Raw genomic sequence first — 16411 nt, forward strand, 5'->3', positions numbered from 1 at the left:
TATTGAGGTGGACGATTTCCATTACTTTATATCACAAGTATTTCGTCACAAAATGAAGAGGAATTCTATCGTATATAAAATTAGACAAAATGTCTGCACACTGCATGTGTAAACATTATATAATTAAAATTATGACGAATATGATTATTTCAGTTTACCTTAGCAATCAGGTTCTGACGCGCCTAATGTCGCCGCTAAAGCCAGCGTCGCCGTGGCGTCGCTAAAAGGTTCACGTCAACAATCCTTGTGTCGATGCCAAGATTCAATCATGGCTGTACATTGTTTCGTTGATCTACTAAATCGGGTTCCTCCGTTCGTACCCAATAGCAGCGTCCTGAGTAGAGACGACTTCTTCTTCGCTAATGGTCTCCAAAATATGAGTGGGAATACTTCCCTCCAACTCGTCATCGCAATTAGGGCTTAGGCGCTGCAAAAGTGTTATCCCTTTAGTTGGTCTCCTATCCCAGAACAGCGAACACGAGACACGATCATTTGCTCCCACCTTTGATTCTCCGGCGTCGTTGATCCCTCCAACACTAGTATACCACAGTCGAGTTACCGGTGTCACCGGCCTCCTCCACCACTTAGCGGCAGCGTGACCCTCACCGGAGGTCGACTTTACTGACACCGATAAAACACTTATACGGGCTTCGTCGGCGATGGTAGGTGCTACTTTCCCTCTTTCCACTTTGTTTTGATTTTCTAAACGGAATTTGCACTCCAATTTGATGATTTTGTTAATTTTAGGGTTTTTGCATACCACGCCCGCCACTGTGTGTTCTTCTATGGCGACCACCATCGTACATCACACTTTACTACTGATTCCGGTGTGTTTTTTTATGAAATTGTGTATATAAATGTGTGTATTTGGTATATATGATGAACACTTTTCTGTTGATTTCCTATATGCTGATTTATATGCAAGAATGAAATTATTCGTATAAATATGTTGATTTTGTGGAATGTACGTGTGTATTTTTTGGTACATGTGTATATTTTAATATATGAATGGATGTGTAATTGTATATATTTGTTTATATGTTTCTTTGTATGAAATTAGTTGTATTTAAGAATTATGAAATTAGAAATATGAAGAATATGTGTGTATTTGTATATATGAATGGATGTGTATTTGTATATATTTGTTTATATGTTTCTTTATATATGTGAAATATATAGTATTTGTATGTGTATGTGTAATTAGTATATGTATAAGCGTATTTGGAATGTGTATGTGTATTTGGTATATATATATATATATATATATATATATATATATATATATATATATATATATATATATATATATATATATATATATATATTACTACAAGAAAAAGAGCCTTTTACGACGTGCAAACCACAACACTCATTGATTTATGTTACGCAAAAGGGAGTGACATTAAAAAAGTGTCATCTCTTCAAAAAAATTTAGGATTTATGTCACGCATTATTGCGTGCCCTTAAATTAGTGTCTCATGTAAAAAAATAAAAAACACGGAGGGCACTTTATCTAAAATGTGCGTCCTCTGTGAATGTCGTTTTATATTTTTTTTTAAGAAACGCGGGTCTCCTTAGAGGGAAAATGAAATCCCCAAATTTTTAAACCCCCGCCTTCTTCTCCCTCGTCTCCACCCCGGCCCTCACCCACATCCACCGCCTCCAATCATCGTTGCCTCTTCTAGCCTCAGACTGCACATACTGTTCATCTTATAACAAAATCGTAAGGCATCTCGGGTTTTTTCAAAAGGATGCTCTCTGCAAAGTTTGTTACATCTGCTCACTTCCGCTCACCTCTTACCTCCGGAGACCTCCACTCAACTCTTCCCACTGGCGACCTCGATCTCATCTCACCTCACCGAGACTGCGACGACTGATCAAATTTACAAGCCTTCGTTTAAGAGCCAACCATCTACGACTCCTCACGCTCACAAGAATATGATTTAGGGATCGTTACATTATGCCTATGTCAAACTTACAAGGAGATTAAGGGCTTTGCGACTTATCCATGTCGCCATCTATGAACTAGTGAAGCGGTCCGATTCAAGCATCGTTTAAGGTATAGGTAGCCTTTCCTCCTCCACAAATCAGCGTGCAAGTTGTCTTCGTTGTTCCTCCCATCAGGTAAGTTGATGGTCGCTCATTCTCGACCATCCGTACTCTCTCTCTCTCTCTCTCTCTCTCTCTCTCTCTCTCTCTCGATATTTCTTCTCGATTCTCCCTTTTCTGTTGAATGATGTTTCTCTGTTGAGAAAACTTCAATTGATTCCTTAAATTAGAGGTCTACTGGAAGTCGATCTTATTTCCAAGAGATATGATGACTGGTTTCAAGAAAAAAGATGGGACGAAAATATGAACATCTGATGTTGAAATATGCATCCATTTCCATTTCAATTTCATCTCTTCATGTGTACATTAGGTTTTTATCAAAGTCATATATGATATGGAATATGGATCACAAATTGGAATCGATGGGGTTAATACCTTGTTTCATCAACAGTTTTTACATTCATCTGTGTTATGGTGTCATGAAAACCAAAACAAGAAGATAAATGGGAAAAATGATAAATTTTTTTGGTTTAAAAGAAACCACTTTTTTGTTATTTTTTAAGATTGGTTTATTCAAATGGAAAAAAAATGTTTAATGTTTTAGTTTGTGTTTGCAATTTTAGATTAAGACCTTTGACAAGAGATTTAAATAATACTAGTAAAAATGGACCAGAAGGTCCACAAGCTCACGGATTTGTTGCTTTGAGTTTTGAGGAATGTTAAATTTGTTAGAATATTGTAAAACTGCAATTCAATTTGTTGAGGGTGTTTTGATGGAAATTCAAATTGCATCGAGCGATGTAGGAAGATATCATTACGACACCATATGCATATGTTTTGAAAGTAATGTAATGGCAAAAATATTAATCATTTTTCTGCTGCTTATAGCGATCTTGTGATTTGAATATGGTAGAATAATATCCATATGGAGTATGGTAGGGTTATAGAAGGGGTCTTCTATAAGTACCCTCTTCTTTTCCAATTCCACCCTGATATGATTTTTTGTCAAGACCAGTATCACAAGGCAATTGGAAGCATTTAGAGCTGCATTTAATCAGGTCATCATCTTTGTCCAACATTCTAATATGCTAAGTTGTTTATGGAATTAGAAATAGACAAAATATTAAGAAGATCAAGAGTAGATTCTTGAACAAAAAGTACTGTGCTTTATAGATTTTCAATGACAACTGATAAAATGGTAAAAATATGAAACCTAACTTTGTTTATTTTAAAGAGTTTTTTGTTTTTTGGTTGTTGTTGATAAAAGATTATGTTTATTGTTTAATCTGTAATGTACGTGACCTGAAACGAATCTGTGAGACTAAACATGTTTTTAAGATGAGCAAATAGTACCTTGCAAACGTGGCTTTGAAGATTAACGTGAAGGTTGGAGGAAGGAACACGGTCCTTCTGGATGCAATTTCAAGGCGTATACCTAATGTCAGCGATGTTCCGACTATCATCTTTGGTGCTGATGTCACCCATCCACACCCCGGGGAAGATTCAAGCCCCTCTATTGCAGCTGTATGCTAAAAATATGCATATTTTATTTTGTAAGAAAGTGAAAGTGAGATAGTTGTTGATTATGATTAATGAATAATGATGTTATAGGTTGTTTCCTCTCAAGACTGGCCTGAGATAACAAAGTATGCTGGGTTGGTTTGTGCACAAGCCCGCCGCCAAGAACTGATCCAGGATCTGTACAAGGAGTGACATGACCCACAAAGAGGCAAAATGTCTGGTGACATGGTCAAGTATGAATGATTCACTACTTGTTGGTGATTTTATAAAGGATTGGTTTTACTTACTTGCAGACAGTTGATTGATTGATATGTTTGTTATGCAATGCAATGAAAAAACAGGTAACTGCTGATATCTTTCCGCAGAGCAAATGGGCAGAAGCCAAAGCGGATTACTTTTTACAGGTATTTATTATTTATTTATCTGATCCTGTATGTTTCCGGTTGAGTGTTGATGTTTGTGATTTGGATTTAGGGATGGAGTGAGCGAGGGGCAGTTCTATCATGTTTTACTTTATGACCTTGATGCAATTCGAAAGGTGAGGCGATGGAGTATAATGGTTTTAACTTATTAAAAAATGGAAATAAAATAAACAAAGTTGGGTTGGGTTGGGTTGACAGGCATGTGCATGTTGAACAAAAAGAACTGTGCTTTTCATTATGGTTTGGATGCAGTATGGATTGAATAGCAATCAGAGTTTGACAGTGTATCTTCAAGTTATTTCAAGTGTATCTTCAAGTTATTTCAAACTCATTGGGGTGATTCCATGGCCAATAATCCAATGCCTGCCACACATTCTGCAGATGCCCAATTGAAGGTCAGTTCCATCCCGTCTTCTGCCTTGTTTATAATTTATAAATAAAATAAATAGATTTCTTTTTATTACAGCATTTCACGCATTGTGATATCTACTCAAGTCTCAATTATCACAATTTCATCCGTACACAAACCAATGTTTTCAAAGTACAATGCCCTAATAAAGCTTTTTTTTTTAAGTGCAATACTATGTTTGGGCAGATTTTTCAAAGTAGAACTAGGAATAAAACTAACAGCAGCAATGGTTTCGACTTTGGACTTACAAATCTATATATAATATATGTTATTTTCCAATTTGAATGAATGGGTATTAATTAAATTTTTTGGTATTTTCAGATGTACCAAAGATGTAGTCAGCATGAACCCATTGTCAGCAACAGTTATCAATGCCAAACGTATTTACCCCATCAAACCAGCTACCACACATCCAATTTATGAAAATTTCCGTGTCAAGGTTATAAATCTTCTATTAATTTAATTTAAATTCCTGTTTCTTTTTTTTATACATATAATCTTGCATATCCAATTTGAGGTTGCTGCCGGACATCATTTGATAAATGAAGTGAAAAAAATTGTTAAAGGGGTAAATTGGACAATTTGTTCATCATTTGTAGTCTATTTAATCCATGTGAACCCAATATTAATTAGTTTTTATACGTTTTGTGTGTTATTTTAGCCTTCTCAACTTGGTGTTCAAGCTTTTGCGGATGCTCTTCTTATTGTGCCAAAGACACTTGCTGAAAATTCTGGACTTGATACACAAGACGTCATAATTTCTTTGGCTGTAATTTCCATTATACCGTTGGTCTCTTTTTTTATTTTTTCCTTTCTTCTCATATAAATAGAAGTCTCTCATTTAAACTAATTGATTAGGGAGAGCATGATAATGAGAATGTTGTTGGACTAAATCAACACACAGGCGATCCAATTGACCTTCAGATGGAGGGCATTTTCGACAATTACGCTGTCAAACGCCAAATCATCAACTCAGCGTATGCAAATACCTATAAAAACTTTTCCTACTTTCTTATTTTGCCTTTTCTGTTTTAAATAAAAAATTGTAAGTATATAGATTATCATATTTAAGTTTTATTTCCTTTTTTTTTTGTAGACCGGTGATTGCATCACAGCTGTTACTTGTGGATGAAGTTATCCGTGCAGGGCGTAACATGAGAAAGCCAACATAAGGTGATTTTGTTCTCAAAAAGATTTTGATTTTGATTTTGTTTCCTGATTTTGACCAATGTAAGATGTGTTACATATTTTAGCTGTTGACTCTAGTAGACCATTCAATATCAATGTAAGATGAGAACGTCTGATCCTTTACTCTCTTTATTCTTTAACCAAGCCTCTATTAGCCTGAGGTATTATTTGCAACGAACATTCCATGTTTGATTCTTCTAATAATTATATTAATTTTTTGATCAGGTCACAAGAATTATCGGAGCAGGGGTTCATTAGTTTTAAAGAATTATGAAAGGCAAGATGCAACTCTACTTAGTTGGAATTTGATGTTTATCATCTTTGTGTATATCTTTTTAGTTTGTATAGCATTACATTGCAGAAGGTGTCCCTTAATAGCAATGTAGTATTAAGGTTATATAGTTAGGGAAACCTCTTAATAACAATGTACAATTAGATGCCCTTAATATCAATGTATTACAATTTTTTGACATGATGTTATTGGATGAAATTGATTGTTTTGGTATATATTTGTTTACATATTTTTATATTATGCTTAAATGAGTATCGCAAATACGCGTCGTAAATGCATATCGTAAATGGTTACTGAAGTTTATGACACGCAAATGCGTGTCATTTTCATTTATGACAGGGGCTTCCATGATACGCATTGCGTGTCATAAACATGTGCGTCGTAAGGTTACGACACACAAATGCGTGTCGTCTTCCTTTATGACAGAGCCTTCCTTGATATGCATTGCGTGTCATAACTGCGCGTCGTAAATGCGTGTCATAAATGCGAGTCGTAAATGCGCGTCATAAATAGACGACGCGCAAAAGCATGTCGTCTCTCGTTATGACAGGGCCTTCCTTCACATGCATTTGTGCGTCGTCTTAGCGTTTTACGACACACATTGCGCGTCGTAAAAGGTTGTATTTCTAGTAGTGTATATATATGTATTTGTATGTATGCCAATAGAAATTAATATATGTATGTGTTTGTATGTAATGAAGATGTGTTTATAATGTACGTATATGTGTGTAAAATGTATGTATGATGTTATGACTTAATTAAGTTAGAATTGGTCTATTAGTCCATATTATTTCTTAGTTACTTTTTAGGGACATAAGGTCGTTTTTGTAGCTTTAATTGATCATTTTGGAAGAATCGAAGGGGTAAACTGGTTAGTCCCTTACGCAAACTCATTTCTTGTCCATCTCTCTCACTATCTCTCTCTCTCTCTCTCACACACACACACACACAAACACACACACGCATACATGTTTAAGAAGTTAGATTCTCCCTTTTCTGGTTATTCTTTTCTCATCTCCATACAACCATGGCAATGACCTCTATGCACTTCCATCGGTCAAATAAGGTCCGCAATGAAGATGAAGAGACCATAACATCCATCAATCCCGGCTACGTAAAACACACTTCGTATTCCAAAAAACCTCTATGCCTATCCAACTTTCCTGATTGAGGTTTTGAAACCAATCAATGGTATTGTTAAAGAAATAGCTTATCGGCAAGTTCGAATCACGTTGGAGATTGATAATGAAGAAAAACAACACCCTTATACCTCCTTATCCCCTACTGTCCTTCACCCAACCTGAACCACCATACACCCCATGTTCATCACCATCGACCACCATCATTCACCTCGACTAACCTGTACAAAATCAGCCACAATCACGACCAAAAAACAACTATTACCGATTATCATCACCGACTCTTCACTTGAACTTCAATCATCATCATACTATTACCACAAATCGTTTACGCCATCATGCCATAACAAACCTTCCAAATCAACACTTGACCCCATCGTTTTCACACCTGCAACTCGTAATAAAAAAAGAAAAAGAAGAATCAAGAGGTGATGCAATTCCAATAAGAAGGCATGAATAGATAGTAAGACACATGTGTTTGCTTGATTAATAAAGAGAAAAAGGGAGACGCTAGCTTCGATGGCTTTTTGAGAAACGAACCAGAAGAGAGGATGCAATTTTTGTTTTGTATAATGTGGTTGTCGATTGATTGTTAAGGAGCGACAGGTAAGTTAGGATATGAAAAAATTTAGGGAAGAACATAACGTGTAGCGGTTACTGTATGAAGATTATTCTATGTTTTGCATTATAGCCAAGTCCTGCAATATTTATTTTTTAAATATTGATATAGAGTAAAGACGTTGATGGGACATGTTGGTAATCACTACAACCTAAAGACTAAACTTCGGATGCATAATTAGTTGGATTTTGGGTTGTTTACAAAAGGTTTGCAATACGGACGCTCATCAATAATTTGAAAAGGATTAATAAGGTCCTCTATGTTTATTTGTCGTTCGTACAGGTACTTGTCTTTTATCATGCAACGTGTGTATTTACGATTGCTCCGGTGTTCCTCGTATGTTTTCATATAATATTTCCTTTTTCGTATTAATTTTCTATGGACTTATTTTTTATTGGTTTTCTATCAAGTCTTGTTTGAATAAAAATGATTAAAAATATATTCTAAAGATTTGCAACACGGAAGAAATGGAAGAAAAATTTTAATGAGAGCAAATTTGTAAAAAATATTAAAACTTTTATGCTTTTCCCTTTGTATTGAGTGTTGTTTTAATATTAATTATGCATATGTAGTTTGCTGGATAAGTCTAATCCCTATAAATTCATTTAAGTAAAAAATAACCACGACACCAAACTATAGTTTAGACAACTTTTTCGGCATCTAATGTTTTTTTTTGATATTGCTTTTTTGTTGTTTGTCGTTAATTTCTTAAAAGGAAAAGTACTCTCATCTCATATTATGTGGTAAAATAGCTTACCTAACGTTGGAAGATAAATAAACAATTTCTTGTTATTTGGAGGTTGTTTAGCAACATGCCTAGGATATCTTCATGCCAGATGCCGTTTTTTATATTGCAAATGCTGGTATACTTCCCAACCAACCAAGTGAAAGTCTTAGCAAAACTCATGACACGTTAATTAGTAATTTATTGAATTCATTATCTCTGTGCATTATCTATATATACTTGGTGGATTGGGCATTAACCTTCACATGTTACTCAACTTCATTAATATTCGATCACCTCTGAGAATCTCTCTTGACCCATATTTAAAAACTCACAGAGAAATCCTACAATGGCATCCACCTCCTACCTTTATGTTTTTGCAATTGCACTATTCTCAATTGCTACAAACGAGATGTGTTTTGCTTCCCGCAATTTGCTGCAAGCAACCACATTCCCAACACTGCCACAACCACAGATACCAACAATCCCGACACTGCCACAACCACAAATGCCCACCATCCCCACACTGCCACTACCAAAAATACCCAACATCCCTAACATTCCCAAAGTGTCCTTGCCTCCATTGCCTTCTATGCCTACCATCCCTAACTTTCCAACAACTCTTCTCAATATTCCTTTCTTTGCTCCACCACCTTCCAAGAAGTAGATTGACTGCTATATCAAAAGAAAAAAAAAGCATTATAGAGCAGTTTGATTGATCTTGGGATTATACGTTTTTTTTTTTAAATGTGATTTCATTTTTTTTATTTCGTCATATTTGTGGCTAGATTAAATGGTTGTCGAGTGCTCTCCTTCACATGTTTTCATGTTGTGTAATTTGATATACTGTGTAATATATTATTGCTATTGAGGTGGACGATTTCCATTACTTTATATCACAAGTATTTCGTCACAAAATGAAGAGGAATTCTATCGTATATAAAATTAGACAAAATGTCTGCACACTGCATGTGTAAACATTATAAAATTAAAATTATGACGAATATGATTATTTCAGTTTACCTTAGCAATCAGGTCTGACGCGCCTAATGTCGCAGCTAAAGCCAGCGTCGCCGTGGCGTCGCTAAAAGGTTCACGTCAACAATCCTTGTGTCGATGCCAAGATTCAATCATGGCTGTACATTGTTTCGTTGATCTACTAAATCGGGTTCCTCCGTTCGTACCCAATAGCAGCGTCCTGAGTAGAGACGACTTCTTCTTCGCTAATGGTCTCCAAAATATGAGTGGGAATACTTCCCTCCAACTCGTCATCGCAATTAGGGCTTAGGCGCTGCAAAAGTGTTATCCCTTTAGTTGGTCTCCTATCCCAGAACAGCGAACACGAGACACGATCATTTGCTCCCACCTTTGATTCTCCGGCGTCGTTGATCCCTCCAACACTAGTATACCACAGTCGAGTTACCGGTGTCACCGGCCTCCTCCACCACTTAGCGGCAGCGTGACCCTCACCGGAGGTCGACTTTACTGACACCGATAAAACACTTATACGGGCTTCGTCGGCGATGGTAGGTGCTACTTTCCCTCTTTCCACTTTGTTTTGATTTTCTAAACGGAATTTGCACTCCAATTTGATGATTTTGTTAATTTTAGGGTTTTTGCATACCACGCCCGCCACTGTGTGTTCTTCTATGGCGACCACCATCGTACATCACACTTTACTACTGATTCCGGTGTGTTTTTTTATGAAATTGTGTATATAAATGTGTGTATTTGGTATATATGATGAACACTTTTCTGTTGATTTCCTATATGCTGATTTATATGCAAGAATGAAATTATTCGTATAAATATGTTGATTTTGTGGAATGTACGTGTGTATTTTTTGGTACATGTGTATATTTTAATATATGAATGGATGTGTAATTGTATATATTTGTTTATATGTTTCTTTGTATGAAATTAGTTGTATTTAAGAAGTATGAAATTAGAAATATGAAGAATATGTGTGTATTTGTATATATGAATGGATGTGTATTTGTATATATTTGTTTATACGTTTCTTTATATATGTGAAATATATAGTATTTGTATGTGTATGTGTAATTAGTATATGTATAAGCGTATTTGGAATGTGTATGTGTATTTGATATATATATATATATATATATATATATATATATATATATATATATATATATATATATATATATATATATATATATATATTACAACAAGAAAAAAGAGCCTTTTACGACGCGCAAACCACAACACTCATTGATTTATGTTACGCAAAAGGGAGTGACATTAAAAAGTGTCATCTCTTCAAAAAAATTTAGGATTTATGTCACGCATTATTGCGTGCCCTTAAATTAGTGTCTCATGTAAAAAAATAAAAAACACGGAGGGCACTTTATCTAAAATGTGCGTCCTCTGTGAATGTCGTTTTATATTTTTTTTAAGAAACGCGGGTCTCCTTAGAGGGAAAATGAAATCCCCAAATTTTTAAACCCCCGCCTTCTTCTCCCTCGTCTCCACCCCGGCCCTCACCCACATCCACCGCCTCCAATCATCGTTGCCTCTTCTAGCCTCAGACTGCACATACTGTTCATCTTATAACAAAATCGTAAGGCATCTCGGGTTTTTTCAAAAGGATGCTCTCTGCAAAGTTTGTTACATCTGCTCACTTCCGCTTACCTCTTACCTCCGGAGACCTCCACTCAACTCTTCCCACTGGCGACCTCGAGCTCATCTCACCTCACCGAGACTGCGACGACTGATCAAATTTACAAGCCTTCGTTTAAGAGCCAACCATCTACGACTCCTCACGCTCACAAGAATATGATTTAGGGATCGTTACATTATGCCTATGTCAAACTTACAAGGAGATTAAGGGCTTTGCGACTTATCCATGTCGCCATCTATGAACTAGTGAAGCGGTCCGATTCAAGCATCGTTTAAGGTATAGGTAGCCTTTCCTCCTCCACAAATCAGCGTGCAAGTTGTCTTCGTTGTTCCTCCCATCAGGTAAGTTGATGGTCGCTCATTCTCGACCATCCGTACTCTCTCTCTATCTCTCTCTCTCTCTCTCTCTCTCGATATTTCTTGTCGATTCTCCCTTTTCTGTTGAATGATGTTTCTCTGTTGAGAAAACTTCAATTGATTCCTTAAATTAGAGGTCTACTGGAAGTCGATCTTATTTCCAAGAGATATGATGACTGGTTTCAAGAAAAAAGATGGGACGAAAATATGAACATCTGATGTTGAAATATGCATCCATTTCCATTTCAATTTCATCTCTTCATGTGTACATTAGGTTTTTATCAAAGTCATATATGGTATGGAATATGGATCACAAATTGGAATCGATGGGGTTAATACCTTGTTTCATCAACAGTTTTTACATTCATCTGTGTTATGGTGTCATGAAAACCAAAACAAGAAGATAAATGGGAAAAATGATAAATTTTTTTGGTTTAAAAGAAACCACTTTTTTGTTATTTTTTAAGATTGGTTTATTCAAATGGAAAAAAAAATGTTTAATGTTTTAGTTTGTGTTTGCAATTTTAGATTAAGACCTTTGACAAGAGATTTAAATAATACTAGTAAAAATGGACCAGAAGGTCCACAAGCTCACGGATTTGTTGCTTTGAGTTTTGAGGAATGTTAAATTTGTTAGAATATTGTAAAACTGCAATTCAATTTGTTGAGGGTGTTTTGATGGAAATTCAAATTGCATCGAGCGATGTAGGAAGATATCATTACGACACCATATGCATATGTTTTGGAAGTAATGTAATGGCAAAAATATTAATCATTTTTCTGCTGCTTATAGCGATCTTGTGATTTGAATATGGTAGAATAATATCCATATGGAGTATGGTAGGGTTATAGAAGGGGTCTTCTATAAGTACCCTCTTCTTTTCCAATTCCACCCTGATATGATTTTTTGTCAAGACCAGTATCACAAGGCAATTGGAAGCATTTAGAGCTGCATTTAATCAGGTCATCATCTTTGTCCAACATTCTAATATGCTAAGTTGTTTATGGAATTAGAAATAGACAAAATATTAAGAAGATCAAGAGTAGATTCTTGAACAAAAAGTACTGTGCTTTATAGATTTTCAATGACAACTGATAAAATGGTAAAAATATGAAACCTAACTTTGTTTATTTTAAAGAGTTTTTTGTTTTTTGGTTGTTGTTGATAAAAGATTATGTTTATTGTTTAATCTGTAATGTACGTGACCTGAAACGAATCTGTGAGACTAAACATGTTTTTAAGATGAGCAAATAGTACCTTGCAAACGTGGCTTTGAAGATTAACGTGAAGGTTGGAGGAAGGAACACGGTCCTTCTGGATGCAATTTCAAGGCGTATACCTAATGTCAGCGATGTTCCGACTATCATCTTTGGTGCTGATGTCACCCATCCACACCCCGGGGAAGATTCAAGCCCCTCTATTGCAGCTGTATGCTAAAAATATGCATATTTTATTTTGTAAGAAAGTGAAAGTGAGATAGTTGTTGATTATGATTAATGAATAATGATGTTATAGGTTGTTTCCTCTCAAGACTGGCCTGAGATAACAAAGTATGCTGGGTTGGTTTGTGCACAAGCCCGCCGCCAAGAACTGATCCAGGATCTGTACAAGGAGTGACATGACCCACAAAGAGGCAAAATGTCTGGTGACATGGTCAAGTATGAATGATTCACTACTTGTTGGTGATTTTATAAAGGATTGGTTTTACTTACTTGCAGACAGTTGATTGATTGATATGTTTGTTATGCAATGCAATGAAAAAACAGGTAACTGCTGATATCTTTCCGCAGAGCAAATGGGCAGAAGCCAAAGCGGATTACTTTTTACAGGTATTTATTATTTATTTATCTGATCCTGTATGTTTCCGGTTGAGTGTTGATGTTTGTGATTTGGATTTAGGGATGGAGTGAGCGAGGGGCAGTTCTATCATGTTTTACTTTATGACCTTGATGCAATTCGAAAGGTGAGGCGATGGAGTATAATGGTTTTAACTTATTAAAAAATGGAAATAAAATAAACAAAGTTGGGTTGGGTTGGGTTGACAGGCATGTGCATCGTTGAACAAAAAGAACTGTGCTTTTCATTATGGTTTGGATGCAGTATGGATTGAATAGCAATCAGAGTTTGACAGTGTATCTTCAAGTTATTTCAAGTGTATCTTCAAGTTATTTCAAACTCATTGGGGTGATTCCATGGCCAATAATCCAATGCCTGCCACACATTCTGCAGATGCCCAATTGAAGGTCAGTTCCATCCCGTCTTCTGCCTTGTTTATAATTTATAAATAAAATAAATAGATTTCTTTTTATTACAGCATTTCACGCATTGTGATATCTACTCAAGTCTCAATTATCACAATTTCATCCGTACACAAACCAATGTTTTCAAAGTACAATGCCCTAATAAAGCTTTTTTTTTTAAGTGCAATACTATGTTTGGGCAGATTTTTCAAAGTAGAACTAGGAATAAAACTAACAGCAGCAATGGTTTCGACTTTGGACTTACAAATCTATATATAATATATGTTATTTTCCAATTTGAATGAATGGGTATTAATTAAATTTTTTGGTATTTTCAGATGTACCAAAGATGTAGTCAGCATGAACCCATTGTCAGCAACAGTTATCAATGCCAAACGTATTTACCCCATCAAACCAGCTACCACACATCCAATTTATGAAAATTTCCGTGTCAAGGTTATAAATCTTCTATTAATTTAATTTAAATTCCTGTTTCTTTTTTTTATACATATAATCTTGCATATCCAATTTGAGGTTGCTGCCGGACATCATTTGATAAATGAAGTGAAAAAAATTGTTAAAGGGGTAAATTGGACAATTTGTTCTCTCATCATTTGTAGTCTATTTAATCCATGTGAACCCAATATTAATTAGTTTTTAAACGTTTTGTGTGTTATTTTAGCCTTCTCAACTTGGTGTTCAAGCTTTTGCGGATGCTCTTCTTATTGTGCCAAAGACACTTGCTGAAAATTCTGGACTTGATACACAAGACGTCATAATTTCTTTGGCTGTAATTTCCATTATACCCTTGGTCTCTTTTTTTATTTTTTCCTTTCTTCTCATATAAATAGAAGTCTCTCATTTAAACTAATTGATTAGGGGGAGCATGATAATGAGAATGTTGTTGGACTAAATCAACACACAGGCGATCCAATTGACCCTCAGATGGAGGGCATTTTCGACAATTACGTTGTCAAACGCCAAATCATCAACTCAGCGTATGCAAATACCTATAAAAACTTTTCCTACTTTCTTATTTTCCCTTTTCTGTTTTAAATAAAAAATTGTAAGTATATAGATTATCATATTTAAGTTTTATTTCCTTTTTTTTTGTAGACCGGTGATTGCATCACAGCTGTTACTTGTGGATGAAGTTATCCGTGCAGGGCGTAACATGAGAAAGCCAACATAAGGTGATTTTGTTCTCAAAAAGATTTTGATTTTGATTTTGTTTCCTGATTTTGACCAATGTAAGATGTGTTACATATTTTAGCTGTTGACTCTAGTAGACCATTCAATATCAATGTAAGATGAGAACGTCTGATCCTTTACTCTCTTTATTCTTTAACCAAGCCTCTATTAGCCTGAGGTATTATTTGCAACGAACATTCCATGTTTGATTCTTCTAATAATTATATTAATTTTTTGATCAGGTCACAAGAATTATCGGAGCAGGGGTTCATTAGTTTTAAAGAATTATGAAAGGCAAGATGCAACTCTACTTAGTTGGAATTTGATGTTTATCATCTTTGTGTATATCTTTTTAGTTTGTATAGCATTACATTGCAGAAGGTGTCCCTTAATAGCAACGTAGTATTAAGGTTATATAGTTAGGGAAACCTCTTAATAACAATGTACAATTAGATGCCCTTAATATCAATGTATTACAATTTTTTGACATGATGTTATTGGATGAAATTGATTGTTTTGATATATATTTGTTTACATATTTTTATATTATGCTTAAATGAGTATCGCAAATACGCGTCGTAAATGCATATCGTAAATGGTTACTGAAGTTTATGACACGCAAATGCGTGTCATTTTCATTTATGACAGGGGCTTCCATGATACGCATTGCGTGTCATAAACATGTGCGTCGTAAGGTTACGACACACAAATGCGTGTCGTCTTCCTTTATGACAGAGCCTTCCTTGATATGCATTGCGTGTCATAACTGCGCGTCGTAAATGCGTGTCATAAATGCGAGTCGTAAATGCGCGTCATAAATAGACGACGCGCAAAAGCATGTCGTCTCTCGTTATGACATGGCCTTCCTTCACATGCATTTGTGCGTCGTCTTAGCGTTTTACGACACACATTGCGCGTCGTAAAAGGTTGTATTTCTAGTAGTGTATATATATGTATTTGTATGTATGCCAATAGAAATTAATATATGTATGTGTTTGTATGTAATGAAGATGTGTTTATAATGTACGTATATGTGTGTAAAATGTATGTATGATGTTATGACTTAATTAAGTTAGAATTGGTCTATTAGTCCATATTATTTCTTAGTTACTTTTTAAGGACATAAGGTCGTTTTTGTAGCTTTAATTGATCATTTTGGAAGAATCGAAGGGGTAAACTGGTTAGTCCCTTACGCAAACTCATTTCTTGTCCATCTCTCTCACTCTCTCTCTCTCTCTCTCTCACACACACACACACACAAACACACACACGCATACATGTTTAAGAAGTTAGATTCTCCCTTTTCTGGTTATTCTTTTCTCATCTCCATACAACCATGACAAAGACCTCTATGCACTTCCATCGGTCAAATAAGGTCAGCAATGAAGATGAAGAGACCATAACATCCATCAATCCCGGCTACGTAAAACACACTTCGTATTCCAAAAAACCTCTATGCCTATCCAACTTTCCTGATTGAGGTTTTGAAACCAATCAATGGTATTGTTAAAGAAATAGCTTATCGGCAAGTTCGAATCACGTTGGAGATTGATAATGAAGAAAAACAACACCCTTATACCTCCTTATCCCCTACTGTCCTTCACCCAACCTGAACC

General features: G+C 35.5%; 1 protein-coding gene across 1 annotated transcript; it reads left to right on the forward strand.

The window, feature by feature from the left end:
* The first annotated feature begins 13118 nt into the window (after positions 1–13118).
* LOC145127795 (T-complex protein 1 subunit zeta 2-like) lies at positions 13119–14803 on the forward strand. The gene is made up of 7 exons (XM_079062925.1): positions 13119–13193; positions 13465–13496; positions 13943–14060; positions 14139–14189; positions 14287–14394; positions 14484–14602; positions 14721–14803. The coding sequence occupies exons 1-7, from the start codon at positions 13119–13121 to the stop codon at positions 14794–14796; spliced, it is 579 nt and encodes a 192-aa protein (XP_078919051.1). The 3' UTR covers positions 14797–14803.
* Positions 14804–16411: the final 1608 nt, after the last annotated feature.

The sequence above is a fragment of the Lactuca virosa genome, chromosome 7, assembly GCF_052849685.1.
Source record: "Lactuca virosa cultivar CGN04683 chromosome 7, Lactuca_virosa_CGN04683_v6, whole genome shotgun sequence".
NCBI classification, from domain to species: domain Eukaryota; kingdom Viridiplantae; phylum Streptophyta; class Magnoliopsida; order Asterales; family Asteraceae; genus Lactuca; species Lactuca virosa.